Here is a 27,364-nt window from a genome sequence, read left to right on the forward strand (position 1 = left end):
ATAAGACATCACTTTGTTTTCTTCCCTCACCATTTGTAGCTTCAAAAATGTCTCTTTTTGTTTACTTTTCCTATCAATAGGAGTTTTCTTAGATAGGGAGATGACAAATAGGCCTTAGAATTACCTTAACAGTAAGTTGGTCTACAAAACCAAAAAGTTTTATTATCTTGCACCTGTATCATATATTTGTGTATGTGTGTGTGCCTTTAACTCAGAATCACATTATGGGGTTTGATCATCCCTTTAATATACTAGACAGTCAATGCATCTTTAAGAGAAGAATGGTGAGTGCCTCTACTGAAAGAAGGGGATTATTCCTGAGTATAACCTTCCAAGTTGAAGAAAACAACACCTCTTTGCTTCAGATATGAGCATGTGTGTGTGTGTAAGAAATCACATTTGCATATGTTTGGTCTTAGCATTAAAAGGCAAACAAACATAGCAGCATAATTGTGTTTTGATTGTACGTTTTCTTTAACAGCAAGGGGCCTTAGGATTATGACAGTACCATTTTTGGAAGTGAATAAGTAGCTTGAATTAAGACAATTGAATTATTTTATCCAATCTACTTAAATCTGTTTAAAGGGGAGGATATAGTTAACATATAATCTGATTTCATTAGTACCGACCAGTACTGGGAGTTGCTTTAGAACTTGGCACAGTGAACTTCATGCACATGTTAGAAAGTAAATGAGATTTGAGGAGAACATTGCTGCAGTGAAAGTAGAGAATGAGCTATCCAATTGCAACTTATATTTATATCTGCAACTATTCATGATCTTAGGTTCGTTTGCCGCTGTTGCCAGTTGACTTTCTCATGGGTGTTGTGGCAAAAGAACAGATTGTCAAACAAAATCTAAAATGTAGAGATTTATTAGATGAAGCAAGAAATTACCACCTTCACTTGAGTAGCAGAGCAGTACCTGACTTCGAATACTCTATTCGGACTACCCCAAGGAAACATACTGCTGGTAATTAAATTACTCATTTTATCAACTCTGCTGGAAGGAGTTTTGTTCTTTTTGAGGGTTGTTCTGTGAATGTCTAAACCTGATTGTAAGATGATTTAGTATCGATTGTCTCAAAATAGTAATTGGCAAATAAGGTTATGTATGAATTTTTATCGTACATGACTTCAGATAGTTTTATTAATAAGCCAATTTTTTAAAAAGCCATAACAAGACATATACACTCTGAGGAGTCTGCTGAACTATCTCTTTCTTGAGAGTCTTTTTGATTTCCTCTAAGCAGAGTTAGTTCCTCTGTCATTTTTGCTTAAATGACACTTGCATTGCGCTTTTTTCACTGTGTTGCACTGAAATTTGACATGTTTTGAGCCCTTCAAAGACAAGTAAGTATCTTAATAGGTTTGTATCACAGGTACCAGGCATGGAGCTTGATACATGTTATATTTTTAAATATTTGTTTTTTCATTTCACCACAGCAAAACAAGGTACTAAATACATCTAATGTTAGTATAATAGACTATATTAGACTCTTAGAATATAAAGCTCTTATACTTGAGAGGCAAGTAGTTTTGCCTTTATTTGTCATAGTTTTTATGAGAAAATAAGTATGTTCACTTACGTTACTCTTCATAAAGAATATGGGACAAGGGGAAGTAAGTGTGGCCTATGAATTTAGGAGTCAGTAGTCTGAACAGAGACTTCCTGTACATCTCCTGTGGCCTAATGGGGTTATTAAATAAAGAGATTCGTGAAATAACCTAAAAAAAAAAGGCAATGCATGATCATGAATAGTGGGATTTTATCTAAATAGTATGAAGAAAGTTTGAACGTGGTAGATCTGCCTATGAGGAAGTTGTTGTTCGGTCACTCAGTCGTGTCCAACTCTGTGACCCCATGGACTGCAGCACACCAGGCTTCCCTGTCCTTCACCATCTCCTGGAGCTTGCTCAAACACATGTCCTTTGAGTCGGTGATGACATGCAACCATCTGATTCCAGCTTGTGCTTCATCCAGCCTGGTATTTCACATGATGTACTCTGCATATAAGTTAAATAAGCAGGGTGACAATATGCAACCTTGATGTACTCCTTTCCCAATTTGGAACCAGTCTATAGTTCTTCTAAATAATTAGTGTAACATGAAAAGGATGGCTTATTTATTTTCCCTCTTTATAGGTTGATATCAAGTATTAAATTTTTGAAGTGTAATTTTTTTTAGCTGTGAATCCTGTTTCAAGGGTTAAGGTGTTTAATTCTTCAGATTCAGATGTAAATTCAAAGATCTTGGCAGTCTATATTATATGCCAAACGTATATTAGACCCTCATATCCATGATCTCTTACATGATTGCAAGAACTTAGTGAAGGATTTGATCCTTATTAGAAAGATGGTGTTACTCTGTCTTATGGATAAGGAAAAAAAAAATCAGAGAGGGTCAAAAAATGCACAGGGCCACATGGAACAATGGAGAAAGGATTTGTGTCCTGATCTTCATTTTAATTTTTTCCATTCCATGTCATATTCCTGGATGATCTATATAGCTGAAATATTAGGGTCCACTTAACTAAAATCTAATTGGTAGTTGAGATTATAGTCTTGGATTGTAATTCCAGCTGTGCCATTAAGCATCTGTAATTTGGGGCAGATTTCATAATCTCTGAAGGCTTCAGTTTATTTATAAATAATTTTGGTTATGTGATCTTTAAAGTCTCTTTCAACTTTAAATTTCTCCAACTTTTAAAATATTGAATTAGTTGAAAAAGATGGCACAAGCAGTTCTGGTCACTCATTTTATGCAGTCATTTCAGCAAACATTTATTCAGTGTCTGTGTGTGCCAAGTTCTCACTTAGGCATTAGAAATGCAAACATAGGACTTCCCTGGTACTGTCCAGTGGTTGAGAGTCTGCCAGCCAATGCAAAGGACACTGACTCCATCCTCGGCCTGGGAAGATCCCACATGCTGCAGGGCAACTATGCCCAAGCACCACGACTTCTGAGGCCAAGCTCTAGAGCCCTTGGGCCACAACTTCTGAAGCCTACATGCCCTAGAGCCCTATACACACGCCCTGAGCTCCAGGACAAGACTAGCCACCCCAGTGAGAAGCCCAGGCACTGCAACTCACAAAAGCCTATATGCACAGCAGCGAAGACCCAGTGCAGCCAAAAATAAATAAAAATTATTTTTTAAAATAGTATTAAGAAGAAAACAAATGCAAACAAAAATAGAACATAGCCATTCCTGTTTTGAGAGAACTTTCAGTCTGATCTAGAGAAATAGACATATGAGTAAGTAAATGCAATAAAGTGTTATAGGTGCTTTGATAAAATCACAAAATAGAGAGGGAAGCAAAAAGAGTGGTTATTTTTATTTTAGAAGGGCCAGCAAAGGTTTTATAGAGAAAGTAACCCCCAGTCTTAGTTTTCAGTAATAGTTGTTTTTCTGGGTGCCAGTATGAATGGTAGTTTCCAGAAGTTGCTGTCAGAGCATTGAGGATGATCACTCTATGGGCTGACGCAGGAGCTTGAACATTAAGGTAAGAGAGAGAATCGGGTTATAGACCCCGCAAGGCCATTATGCCGTACTAAGGCTTTATCTTGTAGAGCAGAGGTTCTCATAGTAGGAGGCAAGTGGTGGCCTCTTGACCAACAGCATCAGCATTCACTTAGGAGCTTTTTAGAAATTCATAACTTTGGACCTACCCAAACCCACTGAATCAAACTCTTGGGAGTGGGGAAAGGTCAGGCCCAGCCATCTTGTGTTTTATGAAGTTCTCCTGGTGATTCTGAATGAGAATAAAGTGTTGATTTTTTCTTTTTAAACAATGTGGTAAAATGCATATAAAAATTGCCATTTTAACCTTCTAAAGTTAATTTTTAATGGAGTATAGTTTTACAATGTTGTGTTTGTTTCTGCTGTACAGTTCACCATTTTAAAACAGTTAGTGAAAATTTTTAATGATTACTGATACAGGTATGACAGGCTGTTGAAAGAGCCTTTGAATTATTCTGTTGACAATCTGAAAGCAGAAAAGAGCACTGAGTGGTAAGAGAACAGGATTTTGCAGTAACAGCTGATGAGGCTCTGAACTGAGGGTGGCAGTGCGGATAACAGTGCGGTGAAAGTACATCTCAGGGAAGGAAGAGGATGTTTACATAGGTGAGGAAGGAAGACCCTTCTGTGTGGGGTATGAGGTGCCTCTGGGACACCAAGTGGAAACGTGACCTAGAAATGTATTTTGGAAGGCATTATGATACGATGGAAATTTTAGTCAAAGGATTGAACTTTTCCCATTGTGAGTATGAAATATGTGAGAAGCAGGCTGAGAATGAAGCATAGAAAACATAGGAAAGAGAAATGATTGGAGACAAAAGGAGACTTTTTGACATTACGGAAATCAAGAGAGTTGAGTTTCCAAAAAACAGGGTGATCAGTATATCAAATGTTGTATTCAGTCAAAAATTATGAGCTTGTTGAATTTTGTCATGACTTTATTAACAAGAGCAGTTTATCAGGGTGTGTGAGGATCTCAGCATATTGTAGAGGGGCGTTAGCAAGCAGAGAAAACTGATGTTAATCCTTTTGTTGTTCAGTCATTCAGTCATGTTTGACTCTGTGACCCCATGGACTGCAGCACACCAGGCTTCCCTGACCTTCTCTATCTCCCAGAGTTTGCTCAAACTCATGTCCATTGAGTCAGTGATCCTGTTCTTTGAGAAGTTCAAATCAGGGGAAAAATTAAAATTAGATTTTTAGTAGTATAGTGATATTAAATGCTACCCAAGTAACTTTTTTTTTTCCTGTTAATCAAAATTTTGACTTCCTAAGTTTCTTTCTACACCTTAAAATATTTTTTTTTAAATTAGGGGGAATTCCCTGGTGATCCAGGGCTGTCACTGCCAAGGGCCTGGGTTCAGTCCCTGGTTGGGGAACTAACATCTCACAAGTTGTGTGGCGAGGTCAAAAATAAAAGATAAAAATAAAATTAACTGTAAGAAAAAAAAATTAGGGAGCTGTGATTTTAACCTATATCTTGTGGTTTTACCTTTAGGTGTGCTGTTTTGTGTAGGTGGTCGAGGTGGATCGGGTGACCCCTTCCGCAGTATTGAATGCTATTCTATCAACAAAAACAGTTGGTTCTTTGGACCAGAAATGAACAGTCGAAGGCGACATGTGGGTGTAATCTCAGTGGAAGGTGGGTCTGCTTTTGGGTGAAATCCCATCGCGTCATCACAGTGCTCCTGTTAAATATTTGAACTTTGGGAATTTCTTTCTGAAGAAAATTCCTACATTGTAAAATATGTTTCAGTATATCAATAAATTATTTGGGTGGTGAATATTTACTTTTTGCCCAAAGATGCTCTGTGTACAGTCTCTTGCATATAGATGCTTAATAGGAGATGAGTATTAAGGAAAAGGGAGTTAAATTTTTCTGAGTTTTCACAAAATAACCAAACTAAACAAAAATATTTATTGAACCCAAATAGTAAGTATATATCAGCTTTTTTTCTGTACCCATGTATGCCCACCCTATTATTTTTGAAATAAGGTTTTTTTAAATTAATAAAAGTGGATTAATTGCAAAGTCATAGATAAATTATTTGGAGACTTTAAAAAATCACTTATGATTATAAAAGTTATAAATGCTTTGGGGAAAATATAAAAACATTGTAATAAAAAATAAAAATCATCTGTAATACCTAGTTATGGCTAACATTTTGGTATGTAGTAGTTCCAATTTTTGTTTCATTTAGAACAGGTTCGATGTATTAAGGGTTTTATATTTTATTTATATAAAAACATTTCATTTTATTAAATGTTCTTTGTAAGGATGACTAGTGATTTTGTCTAATAAATAATAAAAAGTGGAGAAACCTAGGGGTGCAATACTGTATAAGCATTTAAATAACTTCTTGTAAAATAGAATTTTTCAGATGTTTTATTAGTAGAATCTTACATTTACTTTCATTTGACTACTGAAGTGACATCATAATGTTGAATAGAAGAATATTTGTTAAAAGTTAATTTATCATGCTATTTTAATTATATATTCAATATATAAATTTATTTGGAATCACATGAAAATACTTCTCTACTTGACAGGTAAAGTGTATGCAGTGGGTGGACATGATGGCAATGAACATTTAGGTAGCATGGAGATGTTTGATCCTCTCACTAATAAATGGATGATGAAGGCATCAATGAACACAAAGAGGTAGGTCAGTGTGGACATTTATTGTTATTTGTTGGTGGAAAATAAAACTTCCTGTATCTGAAAGAGCTAATTTTTCACTCTTTACATTTTTAGAAACTTTAAATAACTTCTTAAACACATTTTGTTGAAGCATCCAATATGACTCTAATTTTAGAAATTTTCCTGAGAATCAAGAATAGAATCATGTCTTTGAGTGTGATAATGGTTGTCATCATTTTGACTTACACCTGAGCATTTGTTGTTTTAAGTTTTTATTTTTAAATAATTTTAGATTTTCAGAAAAGATTAAAAAATAGTTGAGTTCCTATGTAGTAGAGGTTCTCAACTGAAATAATTTTGTACATGGGGATCCACTGCCATTTAATTTTCTCTTCTTGATTAATTTAACAGTGTTCTTAACTGAGTTTTCTTATGTGGTAAAAATATGAAAAATTAGTGGACAAATAGAGTAACAATGAAACATAGACATTATTGTACGTAAAATAGATAGCCAGTAGGAATTTGCTATATGATGCAAGGAGCTCAAAACTCGTCCTCTGTGATGACCTAGAGGGGTGGGAGGGAGGCTCAAGAGGGATCCGGACACATGTACACCTGTGACTGATTCATGTCGATGTGTGGCAGAAGCCAACACAATATTATAAGGCAAGTATCCTCCAATTAAAAATAAATTTTAAAAATATGGAAAATTAGATGGAAACGTGAAAAGATTTTGGCCATCTTTTCCCACTTATGAAGAGAAGGAATCTTACTAGGAAAATCCCTATTCTTAACATATGCTGCTATGCTACTTATCTATAAATGACCTTTTAATACTTTAGTAGGGCTTGATTTATGCTACATGGCAACTACAAATCAATGGTTTAAATTCCAACAAGTGAATTAAAAAAGGGGAGAAAATCCTAAAGTACATTTTTAATTTTTATATCCTTGCCTGTTTATCTGCTAAGCTGATTTTTTAGCTGAGAATTGAGTGAAACTTGTCTAACAAAATAGCAGTTGAATTTCTTTAGTCTTATAAAATATGCCCTGAATGCTGCCATACCTTTCCAACTGTATACAGAATAATATAACTGCAATTATTTCCTCACATTATTTGCTTCTATAATTTGTATCCCCCAAATGATTGTTTCAGTGTGCACTCCAAGATCATACTCAGGTGTTAAATGGTTTTCTTTATTGTCCTCCCCTTTCTTTTTTATCTTTTCAGTAGAATGGATACTGGTGTTTGTTCAAGTTATAGTTTTATTGAAACCCATCATCCTAACAGAGCATCTCTAGGGGTTAATTTACTTTTCAGTAAATACTTAAGTGCCCTTTGCAAGATATATCAAGTGCTGAAGATACAGCAGTAAATAAGATAGCCAAGGTCTCTCTACCTCCATGGAGCTTACACTCTAAAAGGCGAGATAGAAATAGACGTAATTACATGGGTAATAATGTTAGCACCACATAAGTAAAAGATGCTTGAGAATGGATATCGTAATGTCAGTTTCATAGGTGAGAAGTCCAGCAATTTTAACCAACTTTTCCACCTACAGTCTCAGAAGTCAAGATCAAGGTGTAGGCTGTAGACTCTAATGGAGGTTCTGGGGAAGAAACTGCTTCCAGGTCATTTAGGTTATGGATAAAATTCAGCTCTTTGCGATTGAAGGACGGAGTTTGTTTTTACTGGCTGAAGGCCAGGGGTCACTCAGCTCCTAGAGGCCACTCTTACTTAGGCCTTTCCAGGTGTTCCCCTCCATCTTCAAACAAGCAAACAGCTTGCAGAATCCACCCCGTTCTTTGAGTTTCTGACCTGTCTTCTGCTACCAGATGAAGAAACATCTCTGCTTTTATAGGGCTTATGTGTTTAAATCAGGCCGGTTCACATCATCTCTATCTTGCCACATAATGTAGCATAATCAGGAGTAAAACTAGAGAGTGAATATTGTGGAGAGAGGCATCTTATAATCTGCCTAGCACAGGGAGGTGGACAGTAAGCTTCACTTTAGATTAAAGTTAAGGTTGAAGATCCAGACAGATTTGAAGTAGAAGTTGGATGTATGTCTGGAAATATATATTAGTATTGTCATAAATCCATGGAAAGAATCAGATTGTCTATAGAGAGAGTGTAGGGTGATAAGAGGCCTTAGAGAACTTCACAATTCAGTGATGGAATAGAGAAGAATGCACTCATGAAGGAAGCTGTAGGAAGCAATCAGAAATGTTTTATGCCTTTGTAGTTTAAGGGGTGAAGGGTCAGGGGAATTACACTCACTTATGTCATGACATAACACCTGTATGTTCTAGAGTGCACATATGTGTTCACCCACACCTGGAAGTTTTTATAACAGTATTTTATAAGTCACTGCTTTATACTCAATGGAAAAGAGGTTAAGGAAATGAAATGAAGGATAATGTTATGTTTAAGAATTCTTTCCAGAGTACTATCTTGATAAACTGAGAGTTAGACTGTCAGTAGAGCAGCAGCTCTCTCCAGTGATGACGACAGCTAATACAGAGCACTGACTGTGGGTCAGTCACTGTTCTCAGTGCATTACGGTATTGACTCCTTTTATCAGCTGTGTCTGCTCCTTCTCAAATGGACAGATGAAGAAATAAGGTAGTTATAGGTTTAAACAATATACCTTATGCAGAGTACACACCAAGTCAGTGACAGATAGGTTTTAGAAAAGTTCAACTTTTGATGTCATTTTTTTAAAAAATTGATGTAATTTTTTTGATACAATTTTTTTTTCCAGTCACCATTCTGATGAATTAGCTTTTCACTTAGGCTAAGTCTCTTCTGTTCCAAGATAAATAGATGCCCTTCAGAAGTAAAGCAATGTGATATAAAGCTTGTAATATAAAACTGATAATGCAGGAGACCCCAGTTCAATTCCTGGGTTGGGAAGATCCCCTGGAGAAGGGATAGGCTACTCACTCCAGTGTTCTGGCCTGGAGAATTCCATGGACTGAAAGTCCACGGGGTTGCAAAGAGTTGGACACGACTGAGCGACTGTCACTCACTCACTCTATGTGATGTGATGAAATACTGGAACAAAATGTGCTCTGCAGTTACATGAATTTAGTAATGAGATTAACTTTGACCTCTCTAGCAAACCATTTTTGTCAGTTCATCAGCCTCTCACTTCTGCAGCTGACTGTTGTACTAATTGAATCTTTCAGACTCCATTTATAGTGTTTTGTTGGATTTTCCTTTATTCTTTCATTTAAGTTTAACCTGTATTTGTTGTTTAGTCACTAAGTTGTGTCCAACTCTTTTTGCAAACCTATAGACTGTAGCCCACCAGGCTTCTCTCTCCATGGGATTTTCCAGGCAAGAATGCTGGAGTGGGTTGCCATTTCCTTTTCCAGGGGATCTTCCTGACCCACAGATCAAACCTGTGTCTCCTGCACTGCGTGGTTCTTTTACCACTGAGCCACCAGGGAAGCCCTTAATCTGTGTAGGCTATGCAGTATAAAACTCCAGAGGGCACTGTTCACATAGAATCGCACAATTTGACAACTCTGTAGCCATCTACTCAGAAGCTTTGATAAATCGAAAAATAATGTGAGAAAAAGCCACATTGACATTTAAGGTGATAAATGAATGCATTAGCACACTTTTTTTGCTGCCTTTTTTCTGGAAACAAGTCAGAATGCAAAAGCGTGTTCTGTTTTTTTGCAGGCGAGGAATTGCCTTGGCTTCCTTGGGAGGCCCAATTTATGCCATTGGAGGGTTAGATGACAACACTTGCTTCAATGATGTGGAGAGATATGACATAGAATCTGACCAGTGGAGTACAGTGGCACCAATGAATACCCCCCGTGGAGGCGTTGGCTCCGTGGCTCTCGTGGTGGGTTACATCCCAGCTTGGTCACTGGATTGCATTGTATTCCATCCCTGACTTAGTAAGAAAGGGTCTGGTACATTCATATCTCCAGTATGCAGATTACACACCAGATTATTTCACGAAATACTGCTCTCTTGCACATTTTGGTCTACCTTTAGGACAGCATATAAATCATTTCAAAATCTAATGTTTTTATATTTTTTGTCTTTGTTTAGAACCATGTTTATGCAGTAGGTGGCAATGATGGAGTAGCTTCTCTGTCTAGTGTGGAGAGGTATGATCCACATCTCGATAAGTGGATAGAAGTTAAAGAGATGGGTCAGCGAAGAGCAGGCAATGGAGTTAGTGAGCTCCATGGTTGCTTATACGTTGTTGGTGAGTGAATGGTTTTCTCTAGTTTAATTTTTTACAGGACATACAATGATAGTGTCACAAAACAACACAGTAACATAACTTACTTTCCATTTAGGCTCAAGTGGAATCAGTCCTAAGATCTGCTCTTGCGTTCTTCAGGTTCATGGGCTTGCTTCTCTGTTTACATCTTCATCTTTCATGTTTAAAACTCTGCCTCATTGTTTTTACTTAGGAGTGGCAAGTATGTCTAAAGTGGGAGATTACATTGAAATATGAATATTTTTTTAAATGTAAGGACACAGGTTGAATGTGCTTTGCTGCAGTAAATCTAAGACATGTTTTTCTCATCTTCAAGGGAATTGTGTTGACTGCTTTAAGCAAATCAGTAGGTATTTCGTATTCATGATGGTGGTTAGCATCTCTGTATTGCTTTTTGACTTTTTACTATATAGTAGAGTTGGAGGGAACCATAGGGCAGGTAGTACTTGTTAGGACTTTAACATGCATATGAATAATAATAAGATATTGTTAAATTGCAAGGGAAGGGTCCCAGATTCTGTAACAGCTCATAAGTGATAGTATTATTTCTGGTCCACTCAACACATTTCCAGTGGCAGGGCTTTTAAAGGACTATGAGATGGAAATAATAATGTCTATTTTTAAGAATTAAGAATCTGAGATTATGTTAAACATCTCAGCTGTGTCTACTACCTTACCAGTAAATGGGTAGCTATATTGTGATTAGTAATCCCTTCCTTTATAGGAGGAGATGTGTTTGGAGAGATGGTCACTAGCCTCATACTCTCTCATGTTAATATGAACTGGTGTTACAAAATTCAGAGTGCTTGATAAGAGAGTAGGATATTGTTAGCACTTAAAACATCTGCAAGTAATACAAGTCATATTGGATATCTCAGTGCTTACATGTATTAAAGAGGGAAAATAACATAATTTACCCTTTTAGTCTTGTCTGATCATCACAGCACCTCTTTGAGGTGGTCAGAAACTGAGAGAGTGAATATTTACTCATAGTCACATGCCTAAGTAAGCTGACAAAGCTGGAATTTGAAGAAGGGTCTGTGAGAACCCAGAGCTGTTTACAGTACACCAATGCTCCTCTCACAGCTCCCTACCATCATTGTTTCTGTTACTTGTTAAATTTTCTGAGCCCTTGTAGGTAAAACAGACATGATAAAAATAAGACTGACTCAGGTTGAACCTTTAAAAAAAAAAAAACCCCTCTTGTTCATCCAAGTCCTACTTAAAACATGTACAATTGATTTGAATAAGAAAACTTTGAAGGTAAACTGTATGTCCAGTAAGCTAATTGCATCCTGACTTTTCTGTTCCTTTGCTCTGAGCTTTTTTTTTTTTTTTTTTTAGCTTTGAGCTTTTTGTTCAAGATTTATATGCCTTACCTAGGAAGAGTATAGGGAGCCAAAGAAAAAGAATGCCATCAAAAAATAGAACTACCTTGTATTATAAACTTAATCTCCTCCATTAACATCAGCAATAATTAAAGCTAAAGCCTTTTTTGTAGTGGAAAAATGTTTTATATCATAGTTGTGGTGGGGATGGCATGACTACATTTGTTCAGTGAGTTTTATCTGTTGATTTAATGAAATTAAACCCATTACAGAAGCTGACTTTGTTGATTTATTTTTTAACCTGACCTTGTTTCTAAAAGGACTGATCATAATATCAACACTTCCTGTCCCAGGAAAATAGGCTTAGTCACCCAGACCTGTTACTCACATAGACGGAGATGGAGCCTAAAAAGAGACACGTTTATTTTTCAAAGGAAAGAGCATTGTTAAAATAGTAGTCTCTATGTTTAACACTCAGGAACATGATAAGTAACATTGTTAAGATAATCTATAGAGAGGACTGTCAGCATTGAGAAATGTAGCATGAATATAGTTAAGGCAAAAATTGGTAAGAATTCAATCATAGTCCACCATCTCTGCAGTTATGATTGCAATTATAGTACTAAGGGAAACAGTTGGAAAATTTTGACTTATCTAAACAAGTCAAGTAATTTAGTATGATTTATTCTCATCTCAAGCCTTACTGTTTAAAAATCTAATATATACACAGAAGTAATATATGCACAGAAGGAATCTCAGTATTTTTTGCTTGCCTCTAGGATGCTAAGGAAAAATGATATTAAATGTCTGTGGGTCTTTTTCTTCCTAAATCATCTGCTTAAATATAGGGACTCCAGTTTTTCTCACTTTAAGATTTTTAATCCTAACACTGAGGAAAGTAATACTTAAATTATCTTGAATTGTAGAAAATGTGTAATAGGAGTTGGTAGTAGTGATAGATGTTTGGGTTTTCTAAAATGTTTTGAAAAGATTGGCTTTCAAAAGCTTTTGAATTGAGATTTAATGGTTAATTTCTATGAAGCATAATACTGTTTTAAAATTTTTCCTTTACATAGGTGGTTTTGATGATAATTCTCCTCTGAGTTCTGTTGAACGGTATGACCCTCGAAGCAACAAATGGGATTACGTAGCAGCCCTTACCACTCCCAGGGGTGGAGTAGGGATTGCAACAGTGATGGGCAAAATCTTTGCAGTTGGTGGCCATAATGGAAATGCATATCTAAATACAGTGGAAGCATTTGATCCAGTGCTGAATAGGTAACTTTTATGTTTGCTTTATGCTTTAATGGGATCTTCCAGTAACAGATTATTTCAGAACACTAAAGTGTTGCTTTTTGTTTGTTGAGTTGCTGAGTTATGTCCGACCCTACGACGCCATGAACTACAGCATACCAGTCTCCCCTGTCCTTCACTATCTCCCAGAGTTTGCTCAGACTCATGTCCATTGAGTTGGTGATGCTATCTAATCATCTCATCCTCTGCCGCCCCCTTCTCCTCTTGCCTTCAGTCTTTCCCAGCATCAGGGTCTTTTCCAGTGAGTCAGCTCTTTGCATCAAGTGGCCAAAGTATTGAAGCTTCAACATCAGTCCTTCCATTGAATACTCAGGACTGATTTCATTTAGGATGGACTGGTTAGATCTCCTTGCAGTCCAAGGGACTCTCAAGAGTCTTCTCCAACACCACAGTTCAAAAGCATCAATTCTTCAGTGCTCAGCCTTTTTATGGCCCGACTCTTAGATCCATACGTGACTACTGGAAAAACCATAGCTTTGGCTAGACAGACCTTTGTTGACAAAGTGATGTCTCTTTTTAATATGCTCCCCAGGTTTGTCATAGTTTTCCTTCCAAGGAGCAAGTGTCTTTTAATTTCATGGCTGCAGTCACTGTCTGCAGTGATTTTGGAGCCCGAGAAAATCTGTCACCACTTCTACTTTTTCCTCTTCTGTTTGCCATGAAGTAATAACATGATTTTAGTTTTTGAATGTTGAGTTTCAAGCCAGCTTTTTCACTGTGAGCTTTCATAAAACCTCATCAAGAGGCTCTTTAGTTCCTCTTCACTTTCTGCCATTATAGTGGTATCATCTGCATATCTGAGGCTGTTGATATGTCTCCCCGAAATCTTGGCTCCAGCTTGTGCTTCATCCAGCCGAGCATTTCGCACGAGGTACTCTGCATAGAGGTTGAATAAGCAGGGTCAGTATACAGCCTTGTTGTACTCCTTTCCCAATTTTGAACCAGTCAGTTGTTTCATGTCCGTTTCTAATTGTTGCTTCTTGACCTGCATACAGCTTTCTCAGGAGACAGGTAAGGAGGTCTGGTATTCCCATCTTTTTGAGAATTTTCCAGTTTGTTGTGATCCACAAAGTCAAAAACTTTAAGTCAATGAAGCATAAGTAGATGTTTTTCTGGAATTCCCCTGCTTTCTCCATGATCCAGCAAATGTTGACAATTTGATCTCTGGTTCCTCTGCCTTTTCTAAACCCATCTTGTACATCTGGAAGTTCTCAGTTTACATACTGCTGAAGCCTAGCTTGAAGGATTTTGAGCATTACTTTCTAGCATGTGAAATGAGCACAATTGTGCAGTAGTTTGAAAATTTTTGGCATTGCCCTTCTTTAGGATTGGAATGAAAATTGACCTTTTCCAGTCCTGTGGCCACTGCTGAGTTTTCCAAATTTGCTGGCATATTGAGTGCAGCACTTCCACAGCATCATCTTTTAGGATTTGAAGTAGCTCAACTGGAATTCCATCTCCTTCACTAGCTTTGTTCATAGTAATGTTTCCGAAGGCCCACTTGACTTCACACTCCAGGACATCTGACTCTAGCTGAGTGATCACAGCATCATGGTTACCTGAGTCATTAAGACCTTTGTTGTACAGTTTTTCTGTGCAGTTTCTTTTTTGTACAATTTCTCTTCTGCTTCTGTTAGGTCCATACCGCTTCTGTCCTTTGTTGTCCCCATCTTTGCATGAAATGTTCCTTTGGAATCTCTAATTTTCTTGAAGAGATCTCTAGTCTTTCTCATTCTGTTGTTTTCCTCTATTTCTTGGCATTGTTCATGAAGGAAAGTTTTCTTATCTCTCCTTGCTATTCTTTGGAACTCTTCATTCAGATGGGTATATCTTTCCTTTTCTCCTTTGCCTTTTGCTTCTCTTTCCTCAGCTATTTGTAAGGCCTCCTCAGACAACCATTTTGCCTTTTTGCATTTCTTTTTCTTGGGAATGGTTTTGGTCACTGCCTCCTATACATTGTTACAAACCTCTGTCCATAGTTCTTCAGGCACTGTCTAATTAGGTCTAGTCCCTTGAATCACTTCCACTGTGTAATCATAAGGGATCTGAATTAGGTCATACCTGAATGGCCTAGTGATTTTCCCTACTTTCTTCAGTTTAAGTCTGATTTTTGCGATAAGGAGTTCATGATCTGAGCCACAGTCAGCCTCTGGTCTTGTTTTTGCTGACTGTATAGTTTCTCCATCTTTGGCTGCAAAGAATATAATCAATCTAATTTTGGTATTGACCATCATTGGTAATGTCCATGTGTAGAGTCGTCTCTTGTGTTGTTGGAAGAGGGTGTTTGCCATGACCAGTGTGTTCTCTTGGCAAAGCTGTTAGCCTTTGCTCTGCTTCATTTTGTACTCAAGGCCAAACTTGCCTATTACTCCAGATATCTCTTGATTTCCTACTTTTGCACGTCAGTACCATATAATGAAAAGAACATCTTTTTTGGGTGTTCTAGAAGATCTTTAGGTCTTCATAGAACTGTTCAACTTCATCTTCTTTGGCATTAGTGGTTGAGGCATAGACTTGGATTCCTGTGATATTGAATGTTTTGCCTTCTAAACAATCTGAGATCATTCTGTTGTTTTGAGATTGCATCCAAGTACTGCATTTTGGACCGTTTTGTTGACTATGAGGGCTACTTCATTTCTTCTAAGGGATTCTTGCCTACAGTAGTAGATACAATGGTCATTTGAATTAAATTTGCCCATTCCAGCCCAGTTTAGTTCACTGATTCCTAAAATGTCGATATTCACTCTTGCCATCTCCTGTTTCACTACTTCCAATTTGCCTTCATTCATGGACCTAACTTTCCACGTTCCTATGCAGTATTGTTCTTTACAGCATCAGACTTTACTTCCATCACCAGTCACATCCACAGCTGGGCATCATTTCTGCTTTGGCTCAGCCTCTTCATTCCTTCTGGAGCTGTTTCTCGGTTCTTCTCCAGTAGCGTATTGGACACCTACTGACTTGGTGGGTTCATCTTTCAGTGTCATATCTTTCTTCCTTTTCATACTGTTCTGTTGGTCTCAATTGGTTCATTGGTCTCAGTTGGTCATTGTCAAATTCTGATGGCTGGCCACTAGTCTCTTCCTCTTCAAGGCTCTCATCATCTTTGCAAAATTTCTTGAACCACCCTCACTGTATGTTCATTAGCAGTTCCTGGGCCAAATGCATTGTTGAAGTTGTAAGTTGTCTGTGCTGCTTTACAACCCATTTTAAACTCAAATAAAAAAATCACTTGAATTTGTGTTTTGTCTAACATCATTTCTATAATCTAAAATAAATATAAAATAGCAAGTAATAAGTCAACAAAAAACATAAAGCAAGAAATGCACATTAAAATGATGTGTAACATAAAGCATTTATTTAAGAATGTATTCCAATATCAAACCACAGAGTTCCACATGAGAAGCCACAGTTACTTTTGCACCAACCTAATACTTCCCTCCACTCTTCCCCAACAGCATACTGGACACCTCTGACCAGGGGGGCTCAACTTCTGGGTGTCACATCTTCTCGGCTTTTCATCCTTCGTGGGGTCCTTGTAGCAGGAATACTGGAGTGGACTGCCACTCCCTCCTCAGGGGACCATGTTTTGTCAGAACTCTTCACTGTGACCCATCCATCTTGGGCGCCGTGTGTGGCATGGCTCATCATTTCATTGAATCACATAAGCCCTTTCACCATGACAAGGATGTGATCCATAAAAGGGAAAATGCTGCTGGATGTAGTTAAAAGAAATGTTTGGGGTTAGCTTACTGTCTTTCAAAACCAGTCTCTGAATAGGGAGTTTTTGTTTTGTCTTATGAGTGAAGCGAGTCATGATTTAAGGTAACATCCTTTCTTCTCTGTCTTTTCAGGTGGGAGCTTGTTGGATCTGTGTCTCACTGCAGAGCTGGAGCAGGTGTAGCTGTATGTGCCTGTTTAACTAGCCAAATCCGAGATGTAGGTCACGGATCCAGCAATGTGGTTGACTGTATGTGACTTGAGTTCGAGTCACCAACAGTTTAGTCTTATCTGACAGGCAAGAAAGACAAGGAGGATTTTGTAATGGCCACCTTTGAGCAGTTTTAACTATTACTAGAGTGTCATGTAAATGTAAACTGTTGTATGTGACTGAGTGCAACTTTTGGAATGGTAGCTGAAGAATTACTAGTAATAAAGTTAATATTTCCCACTTTAACAAATAATTAAGTAGGGAAAGAAGACAGTCTAAGCTGAAACCTCCTCCAAAAAAAAAAAAAGAAACGTTTAACAGAGTGGAGTGCCAGAACCTTGAAATTAACTTTTTTTTTTTTTAAGTGTGGATGAATGAAAATGCAAAATGAAGTCACTTGCTGAGCTTTACCTTTTGCCTAAAGGCATTGACCTTAGGCATTGGATTTTCCCTCTGGGGAGGTAAGAACCTGTTCATCAACTCAGAGATACCAGGACTCCTAACAGACCTGCTCCATTTGAAGATCATTTCTCCTTGGTGCTGATGAATTTATGCCTTGCTTTCTTCTAGGTGTTGATTTGTCAATTCCTTGGATATTTACAGAAGTAGGAAAAATATTTCATCTTTCTGAGTGTCCCTGGGCTGTGTTTTCAGAAGCCTATAGGATTATAGGCTTCATTTCAGTTTGAATTGTTAGGACAACAAAAGATCTAAATGAACAGTTCCATCTGAATGAATCTACACTTATTTTTTCATGTGAAAGGGGTTTTGTTTCATAGTAATAAAAATGGAATCACATGAGATTATTAGAGGAGAAAGCTTTAGAGTCAGCATTATTCTAGTGCCCACTTGAGACCTTGATTGAATGGGAGTGGTGTCCATTATGCGACTCCCTAATGATGCAACTCCGAGAATGTGTTTAACACTCTTTGATTTAACTATTTCATTCTGAATCTGAGATTTATTATCCTTCTATTTTGCTATTTGCCACCATCATAGTTTTTCTAACTGTACAGAATTTGGATTTATTTATTATGAGAAATTGAATTCATTTCTACAAAAGCCCTTTACAGACTTTAGTTGAACTGTTGATTAGTTCATATCCGTCTTTACCAATAAAAGATAATTGTAAAAGCAAAGGAAGATAAAACTTTTTCTCTTGTTACATTTCTCTCCAGTGTACTTACTGAATTTTAATTGAAAATATTTCTGTACATTGCTTTGAAGGCAGGCTGTTTATACACCTGTTGATCTAACAGCTCTTCATGGTTTTACCAGCATTATAAAGTGACTTACTCATTATATGTATATATTTTTATAAATATTTATGAAGGATATTAAATTATTCTATTTTGTATTTGCAGTGCAGTTTGGTACTTCTCTTCCAGACGTTCTTGAATTCTCCTTTAGTTATGCCTTAGAATTTAGTATAGTTTGTTGATGTCAGTCATCTTTTTCATGAAGAAGCTAGGGCAATGCAGAACACTGCTCCATCCACCCAGTCCTGAAGTTAACTGCCTAGTAGCTGTGATGGGCCTTGTTAAATGACAGCCTAGACTTGTCAGTACAGCAAGGCAAAAAGCCACATTACAAAAGCTAGTGCTTTGTGTATATTCAATCAAAAAAATAAGGTAAAGAAAATATAAAAGAGAACTCAGCTAGCAGAAAAAGGTCTTTCATGAAGCCAACCTAAATGTTCCTAAATTATGGCAATTTTTGCTGTCAGCCTGTGGGCAAGTCCATAAGTCATTGCTGAATCTGAACTGATGTTCTCTTGTACAACTGTAACCGTATTTCAGTCAACCCCCAAAGCAGATAACTCTGTAGCACTCACTGGACTGGCTACAACTGGCTGCATGTGGAGAGTAAGGCTCAAAACCTGGCTTCAGCTCTTTCCCAGGTCTAATGGACTTCCTGTATTATAATACTTGTCTAGGGATGGTTGCCTAATGTCATATTTATTTTGGGAGGTGGATCTTTTATTCTTTCTAAGGTTATTTAAAAAATGTTTTTTCTTTTATTTCTGCCTTTGTCATGAGTATAGCATTTGAGAGCATGAAGGTGTTATATTTCCATTACTAGTTTTATAAATATTGGAGTCATCTAACATTACTAAGTTGGTACTCTAGCTACCCATAAAATATGAACTACTCCTAAGGGAAGTAATGTGAAGTAAACCACACATGGCTAACTGTTACATTATGTACAGGCCATCAGAAGTACAGCCCTGAAGGACCTGACAATAGTATGAAAAGATTAAAGTGGATTCAGTATGCAGTCTCTTTATTAAAAACATTTTTTGAGATATGAAGTGTGAATCATGTCGAAGGAATTCTGTGTTTGAAAGGTGATTATACTGATGGGAATAGAAGGATGAAATACTCAAAGATGGCTACTAAGTTGTGAGGCCTGTCACTTTAACTTCGGATGTTAATACCATCTACCAAAAAGACGTAAAAGAGAGCTAAAATTCTAAATTATAAATGGAAAACAAGAAAAAGTAAAAATTGGCACATTTAAGAAATATTTCTAGGTGCTTTTGAGTGATTCTCCCATACTGTCATTAAAGCTGCTGCATTTACCTGTGTTGTACTGCCACTTTAAAAATAAATTACTTGGTAATGTTTTTGCTTAATTTCACTATATTCTGTGTAACTATCTTTTAAACATTTGAATGACCTTTGTACTCTAAAAAGTATTATTCTGTTAACTCCTAAATGCATTTTAAACTCTACAATGCTGTTAAATGCCTAGATAAGACATAAAATTGCATAAACTACTCTTGAAGATGGTAAACTTAAAAGAGTTTTGTTCCTTTTTTCCTCCATGTCTTATAGAAAATACATTTAGAATCTAATTCATGTCTTACCAGTTAAGAATGTTTTCTGTGGTTTCTTATATCAGACTCCTAAAGAAATTATATTGGGATGTCACTGTCTCTTTTTCTGCTTTATGTAGAGTGACAAGTAGCAAAAGAACTTCTCTATACTATTTTCTTAAAACCATATGTAAATTTGTGTAGTAATATTCCAGCAAATCAAAATAGTAAAACTCTCATATATACTACCAAGTCCAGAGATCAGAAAGTTGGATTCACATCAGTGCTATTTATTGATTCAAAATATATTGTGTGTATCTATTATGAATAGAAATATGAGTATTATGTGTCTGTTATCCTTTCTGTATAGTGTATGTAACTTTGCTTTTGTTTTTGCTTTGATAGAATCTTTTCAAAAGGATGTAATTGTTTATTCTCCATCCTTCAAATACAAAATTGATTTAGTAGGTTGGCTGAAATATTTTTTTCTCCAAAGAAAGGATCTTTATGTTTAATATGAAGATTTTTGTTAACCCTTAAGGAGCTTAAAGGCAACAGACTGAGCAGTTGTCTCTTCAGCAGTTGTAGACTTATACTATTTAGAAATAAGATTCTTTATGCATTAAGATGTTGTCCTTCCAATTAGTAACCTCGTGAATCTTTAATTTTGTTTTCTGCCTGTCTTGCCATTGCTAAAAACTTTTCTGAAACTCTTCCTTGGAAACAACCTGAAGATCCATTTGTAAGTCATCCAAGAGAATTAGTCTCATCATAGTCATACAAGAACAAACGTGGTTGCCAGAGGAGGTGGATGGGGAATGGAGAAATAGGTGCGGGAGATGAAGAAGTATAAGATAACTTGGTTGCAAAATAAATGTGTCATGGGTAAGAAAACAGTATGATAGTTTCTTTGAAGGGAACTCTGGGAATTCCATTGTAGTGCAAAAATTCTGGTGGTTTTTGTTGTTTTAACAAGTCATTTTTCCATTATTTTATTGGTTGAGGCTAAATTCAGCCTATTTGAACTATAAGGGGTTTCTTAAATTTGGGTAGTAATCATGGGGTGTACTGATAACTTCAATTTGTTTATTAATAACTACAGTTTAATGTAATGCCTGCATCACTCACTTTATAATGACATTTTAATCTTTACAGTAGTTCTGCAATTGAGAGCTACTAGATACAGGAAGTAGCTTGTCCAAAATTTACAAATAGTCACTGGTTAACCAATATTCCTCTGACTGAAAAATTCTACTGTTCTACCTAACTAGCTGTGTCTCTGCTTTCTCAAAAAGTATGCATATTTAAGGAAGGATTTTGTTTTTCATAGCTGCTGGTTGGCAGTATAAAAGTGTTTCTGGTCACTACTACTCATTTTTTGGACACTTATTTCCATTTATTATATTGAGATATTGTTATAAGTTTTATGTGTACAACATAATGATTCAGTATACATATACATTGTGAAATGGTCACCACAAGAATTCCATCATCATAGTTTTTTCCCTTGAAATGAGAAGTTTTAAGATCTATTCTCTCAGCTCCTTTCAGATATGCCATACAACACTATTAACTATAGTCACAATGCCATACGTTACATGCCCAGGACTTATTTTTTTATATTTGGAAATTTGTATTAATACCTTTTGACCCCCTTTACCTATTTCTCCCATCCCCTACACTGTCTCTGGTAACCACTGATGACTGTACTTCTTTATTTAATATTTGATAACATAAGTGGAAATATTTGTGTGACATGTAAGTTTTTAAGCATAGTAATGAAACACCTGTGCATTCAGTCCCTAATTATTAACATTCCTGGTAGTCCTGACTGTGCCTTTTGTTCCTTCTCAATTCCAATCCCCAGCCAGCCGTTCTCGCTAGAGGTAAGTACTGTCCTGAGTCATTCGTCTCTTTGCGCTTTCTTGTTTTCATACAAATATGAAAGCTACATTGTGTACTTTGTAATTGAAGAGTTGACGAGGCCCAGAAAACTCCAGCCCTTTCAGACCTGCCTCAGATCCTTTGTCCTGTTGCTATCGGAGAAGGCGAAGCACCTTCCACCTCCCAGTGCTGCTCTGGGGCTGGACCTCCGGATCTCTCGGTGAGTGCCTTTGGCTCTCTCGTGGTTCACGTACTGGCTGCTCATACACATGCATACCCTCTCAGTTGTTATTAACACTGCAGAGGTCTTATACCTGCTTAAATTGTGGGGTTCCTGAGAAACCTATTTTGATTAGGATATTATGCACAGGTTAAAAAAATTTTTTTAATCCTACTTGCCCTGGCTAGTTTATGCTTTGGAAGGATGAGGATTAAGTGGTCAGAAATTTTAGCAGTGACGGTGGTTTACTTGCTAAGTTGTGTCCGACTCTTGGAACCCCCATGGACAGTAGCCCACCAGGCTCCTCTGTCCATGGGATTTCCCAGGCAGGAATACTGCAGTGGGTTGCCATTCCCTTCTCCAGAGGATCTTGCTGACCTAGGGATTGAACCGAGAGCTTGAACTCGAGTCCCCTGCATTGCAGGTGGATTCTTTTACTTACTCCTGAGCCACCAGGGAAGCCCATATACTACTAGATCCCTCTGTGAAACTTACCTGTTGAGTATCTTAGTAGACCTTAAGCTTTTTGGTCCCATGTATTTATCATGTCTAAAGTGTTTTCTCAAATTTAAATGGAGAGTTTTTAATTCATAAACTGTTTCCTTGGTATAGCTGTGTCTATTACTTTGTGCTTCTCTGCCTTGAGTGTCTGAAGTATGTGGTTTTATTATATACACCAGTACCTTTTAACAGCAGTGTGCTAAATCCCTTCAAAATATTGATGTAGATTCAGAAAATATTTGTGTTCTGCCTGAGACTTTGCAACTTCCCTTTGTTTTAAAAAAAAGTTTCTGCTTTGGCTTTTGGCCAAAAGTAATAAAGTTCCTACCTGACCATAAATTCCCTGATTTCCCCCTATGCGTCTGCAAACAATTATCTTTTTTCCTGTCTGGAGACCAGAGCTCAGGACTGAATGACACAGTGGCTATTTGCCTTACATTCTAACACAGTCCTCTAGGTTCTTCCTCTTCCTCGCTTCATTTCTCAGTACGTATTTTAATGCAGTACTAAATCAGTGTGCTCGCATAGGAGCCAGATTTATTGAATTGTAATTCATATGATAAAAAACTGACCCACTAGATTTACAACCTATGATTTAGTAAATATAGAGTTGTGTCAAATCAGGGCTTCCCAGGTGGCACGAGTGGTAAAGAACCCGCCTGCTAATGCAGGAGACATGAGATGTGGATTCGATCCCTGGGCCGGGAAGATCCTCTAGAGAAGGGCATGGCAGCTCACTCCAGTATTCTTGCCTGGAGAATCCCATGGACAGAGGAGCCTGGTAGGCTACCGTCCATGGGGGTCACAAGAGTTGGACTAAACTAAATTGACTAACACACATGTGCCAACATCACCATAACCCAGATTTAGTTCATTTCCATCATGCTCCCCAAATTTTCATGAGCCCCTCTTGGGGTCAGTCTTCACTCCCTCCCTCTTTTCTTCTCTGCTTCTCACTCAAGGCAACCACTAATGTGGTTTCTCTCCATAAACTTGCCTTTTCTGAGTATGTCATGTAAGTGAAATCAAATGCTCTATATAGCATTTTGTACCTGGCTGTTTAACTTAGCATAATGTTTTGAGGTCCATTTCACCTGTACTGTAGTCGTTTTAATACTGAACAGTAGTAGTCTGTCTTACATTCTTCGGCCATTTACCAGTTGATCATTTCAGTTTCCAGTTTGGGGGTATCACGCAAAATGCTGCCACAAATGTTCATAAACATGTCCATGTGAACATGTTTTCATGTATCATGGGTGAATTCACACAAGTGGAATTGCTGGTTTTTACAGTTATCCACAGGGACTGTACTATATTCCCATCAGTACAGTAGGAGGTTTCTGCTTTCTCATCATCCTCTCTAACACTTTCTCTTTGATTACAGCCATTCTTCTGGGTGTGAAGTGGTATCTCATTGTGATTAAACCAGTGTATTTAACAGCAATTTTTCCCTAAAGGAAATAGTTGTTGGTCAGTCACATATTTGTGTCTGACTCTTTGAGACCTCATGGACTGCAGCACACCAGGCTTCCCTGTCTTTCACTTTGCTCAAACTCCTGTCCACTGAGTTGGTGATGCCACCCAGCCATCTCATCTCTGTTGCTCCCTTCTCCTGCCTTCAATCTTTCCCAGCATCAGGGTCTTTTCCAGTGAGTCGACTCTTCGCATCAGGTGGCCGAAGTACTGGAGTTTCGGTCCTTCCGGTGAATATTCAGGGTTAATTTCCTTTAGGATTGACTGATTTGATCTCACAGTTTAAGGGACTTTCAGGAGTCTTCTCCAATACCCCAGTCGAAAGCATCAATGCGCACGGCCTTCTTTATGGTCCAAGGAAGTGGCTGCTCTCTAGTGGTGCATTCCTCACATTACACTTGGGAAAAGGGCATTAATAGGAAGCTTGAAGCTAAAATGTGTTAACGTTTACATGCGTTTCAGGCTGTGCCTGCATCATTTAGCTCACTGAGTGCAATTTGAGGCCCGGGTCCAAAATGTTTTCTTAATTGCCTTTTTTAATCATCTTCAGAACCTGGCTGTGGCTTTTACTTAATCCCTGGAGGTGCATTATAATCAAGCCAAGGTTTTGTGCTTCGGATCTCAGCTACTTTACATACTCGGCATCTCGTGGCATAAAGGTTTACACCTGTGGAGTGGCTAATGCCTATGAAGATAGGGAGGAAAAGGCCAGAGACAGTTCTGTTGACTCAAACTTACTACATCCTTTCAAATGACAGCCAGAGGAATAAACAATTCTTACCAGTGGAACGAATGTAAATTCCTTTTAATGAATTGCACACAAATGGAATGTCTGGAGGTTCCTGGTATTTTCAGGTAACACTTTGTAAATATGCCTGTAGAGAGCTGTAAAACTTGAAGAGAATGGGTCTCAGTTGCCCCAGGCTCTCGGGGCTCTCAAGCAATGAGAGCACTCGGCACATTAAAGATCGTGAAGAAATTGAGCTCAGGAAGGAACCTGGCCAGCCACTGGATTAAGGAATGTGTATTTGTGAAGTAAAGATGTGGCTTCAGGAAATTAGGGTAGAAGGAACTCTTTGGCCAACTCAGTACATATGTGAAATATTAAATTTCCCTAACCTCTTAGGCCTTAGCACAATGCATTTACCTAACGATGCATTTTGCTTTCTTGACATGTTTGTAAAATGATCATGTATGTGTCTATGTGTATACACAGACACACACATGCATGCCTGAGTACAAAGTAGTTAGAAAGCATGATGGATGAGCCGGCCCATGGCTGATTTACTGCTTCAGTCAAATGGAGGAGGTGAGAGGAGAGGCTGGACCATCCACCTGTGACACTTGACTACACAGTAATTCTACTCTATAGTAAATGAAATTATGTTATCAATTGGGTGGATAAGGGGGTATAAGATTTAGGGTAGATGATACATAGTTTGACTTCAGGATACACACTAGATAGGAGGCAAATTGATATTGGAGAATTAATTTTAAACACGAATCACAACTTTAAAAATGTGGTAATGAATGTCACCTTTCAAAAGATTCATATGTGGAAGTTTTGATTAATCTGATGTCATCACTGCCAAAACAGAACTTATAGAGACACTATTATTTAATGAGGACCGTTTTTATCCTCTGCCTTTGTTTTGGAACCAAGTCTGGTGATTTATATGAAGAGTATTGTTTAAGTCTTCCCAGAAAAACTATCATAAAGTAAGTAGGATTGTATGTATGCTTGCCTGTCCAGTTCTACAGTTTTTTCAAGACAATTTTATAAACTTGTGATCAAGGGTGACAAGTGTGTAGAACCCCACTTTATCCCCCCCATGATGATCTTGAAGGACAGTGATCTTTTAACACATGTTTAATAGGGAAATGTTTGATTATTAATATTTTCACTATGTAGACTTTAGGATATCATTTATTTCAACTTTTTTTTTTTTGCTACAGATGAGGAAATAAATACAGTACCTTACATTCAGGTAACTTGACAAGACAGAACATGATAGTGGTTTTGCCTAGACACTGATGGAAGTGAGAGGTGTCCAGCTGGGGTCCAAGATACTCAAAGCCCTCAAAGTCTTCAGTTTCTGAGTTAAAGTTTTATTTGGTCCCTTTACTCTCAAACTTGGAGGACCCAAGGGGAATTCATGCTGCTACCTGGTTTAGCTATCTTATATTTGCTGGTAATTGAACCTTTACAGGTTACTTTACATTGTTCATGACTTTAAAATTTTTATGCTAATTTCTTCAAGGGTTTATCACATCAAATTTTACTCTATTTTTTTAATTTGGCTGCACCACTTAACTTATGAGATCTTAGTTCCCCAGCAGGGATTGAACCCTGGCTGTGAAAGGGCAGAGTTCTAACCACTGGAGCACCAGTCCCTATTTCTCTTTATTAAGAAGAAAACCTATTGATCTCAACAGTCACTGGAAGTATACTGTTGTCTTGACTAGTTCTGGTAAATGGTGAAAATCCACAGGACAACATGTATAGCAACATCAGACGGGGTCCCTCCTGTTGTGCTCCTTAAGTTTCCATGATGGCAAGATTTTCAGGACTTCCTGCTTTATAAAACCTAATTCCTGCTCACAATCCAGTTTTCCTGATTGTCTCCAGTAAAGTGCAAAAATAGTTAAATGTTAACAGTGTTAGGATACTGGTTGTGGATGACATTTAAACAGCTTATAAAAGTCACTTTAGTTCCTCCTAAGCAAAATTTCTTTTATAACTTCAAGTCAATCAAGATGTGTATCATACTGAGTTTCACCTACTACTAACTGCTTGACCATAGATATATAAGCCTAAATCTCATCATCTGTAAAGCAAGGTAATGAAATGACTAATTCAAAAGGTTTGTAAAAATACACACCACGGGCCTTCTCGGCTGGACTACGGTAAAGAATCCACCTGCCAACCCAGGGGGCCACGGGTTTGATCCCTGATCCTGAGTATCCCATGGAGCAGCGAAGCCCGTGCACCACGGCTGCTGAGCCCACAGCCCTAGAGCCTGTGCCCTGGGACGAGAGAAGCCACTGTAAGGAGAAGCCTGCTCACTGCAACTAGTGAGAAGCCCCCTCTCGTTGTTTAACTAGAGAGAGCCCGGGGGCAGCAATGAAGACCCAACACAGCCGAGAAACAAAAACGACTATGGAAAGTACACAGCACACGAGCTTTAACACGCATTCTTACCATATTTCACTTTCCAGGTCTGTTGTGCAAAAGGGAAGGGAAAGTATCATGGATGTAGTGAATGAAAGGAAAAAAGGCAAGGTGGCTCTGTTTTGCTGTGGGGAATTCAGGACCAATACACAGGCATAGGAGGAGTGTCCTCTGCCTAACAGATAAGCTGGCTTATGCCATGCTGTCCAGCTTGAAATAGCTCAGTCCGACCAGTGTAGCCACAGTGGTTGGCTTTAAAATAGCACCTAGGTTACAGAGGGTCACTGAAGGCTGTGACAACAGATGTTTG

General features: G+C 37.8%; 1 protein-coding gene across 4 annotated transcripts in view; it reads left to right on the forward strand.

Moving 5' to 3' along the window:
• KLHL8 (kelch like family member 8) overlaps positions 1–20,269 on the forward strand; it is a 53,569-nt gene extending 33,300 nt beyond the window's left edge. For all 4 annotated transcript variants that reach the window (XM_070458161.1, XM_020905988.2, XM_070458162.1 and 1 more), the window contains 7 exons: positions 785–971; positions 5,018–5,161; positions 6,070–6,181; positions 9,855–10,023; positions 10,236–10,395; positions 12,818–13,019; positions 16,910–20,269. In XM_070458161.1, coding sequence (XP_070314262.1) covers positions 785–971; positions 5,018–5,161; positions 6,070–6,181; positions 9,855–10,023; positions 10,236–10,395; positions 12,818–13,019; positions 16,910–17,033 — 1,098 coding nt within the window. In that variant the 3' untranslated portion in view covers positions 17,034–20,269. The remainder of the gene's footprint in view (positions 1–784; positions 972–5,017; positions 5,162–6,069; positions 6,182–9,854; positions 10,024–10,235; positions 10,396–12,817; positions 13,020–16,909) is intronic.
• The last annotated feature ends 7,095 nt before the right edge of the window (positions 20,270–27,364 follow it).

This window comes from Odocoileus virginianus, chromosome 29 (assembly GCF_023699985.2).
Source record: "Odocoileus virginianus isolate 20LAN1187 ecotype Illinois chromosome 29, Ovbor_1.2, whole genome shotgun sequence".
Classification (NCBI taxonomy): Eukaryota; Metazoa; Chordata; class Mammalia; order Artiodactyla; family Cervidae; genus Odocoileus; species Odocoileus virginianus.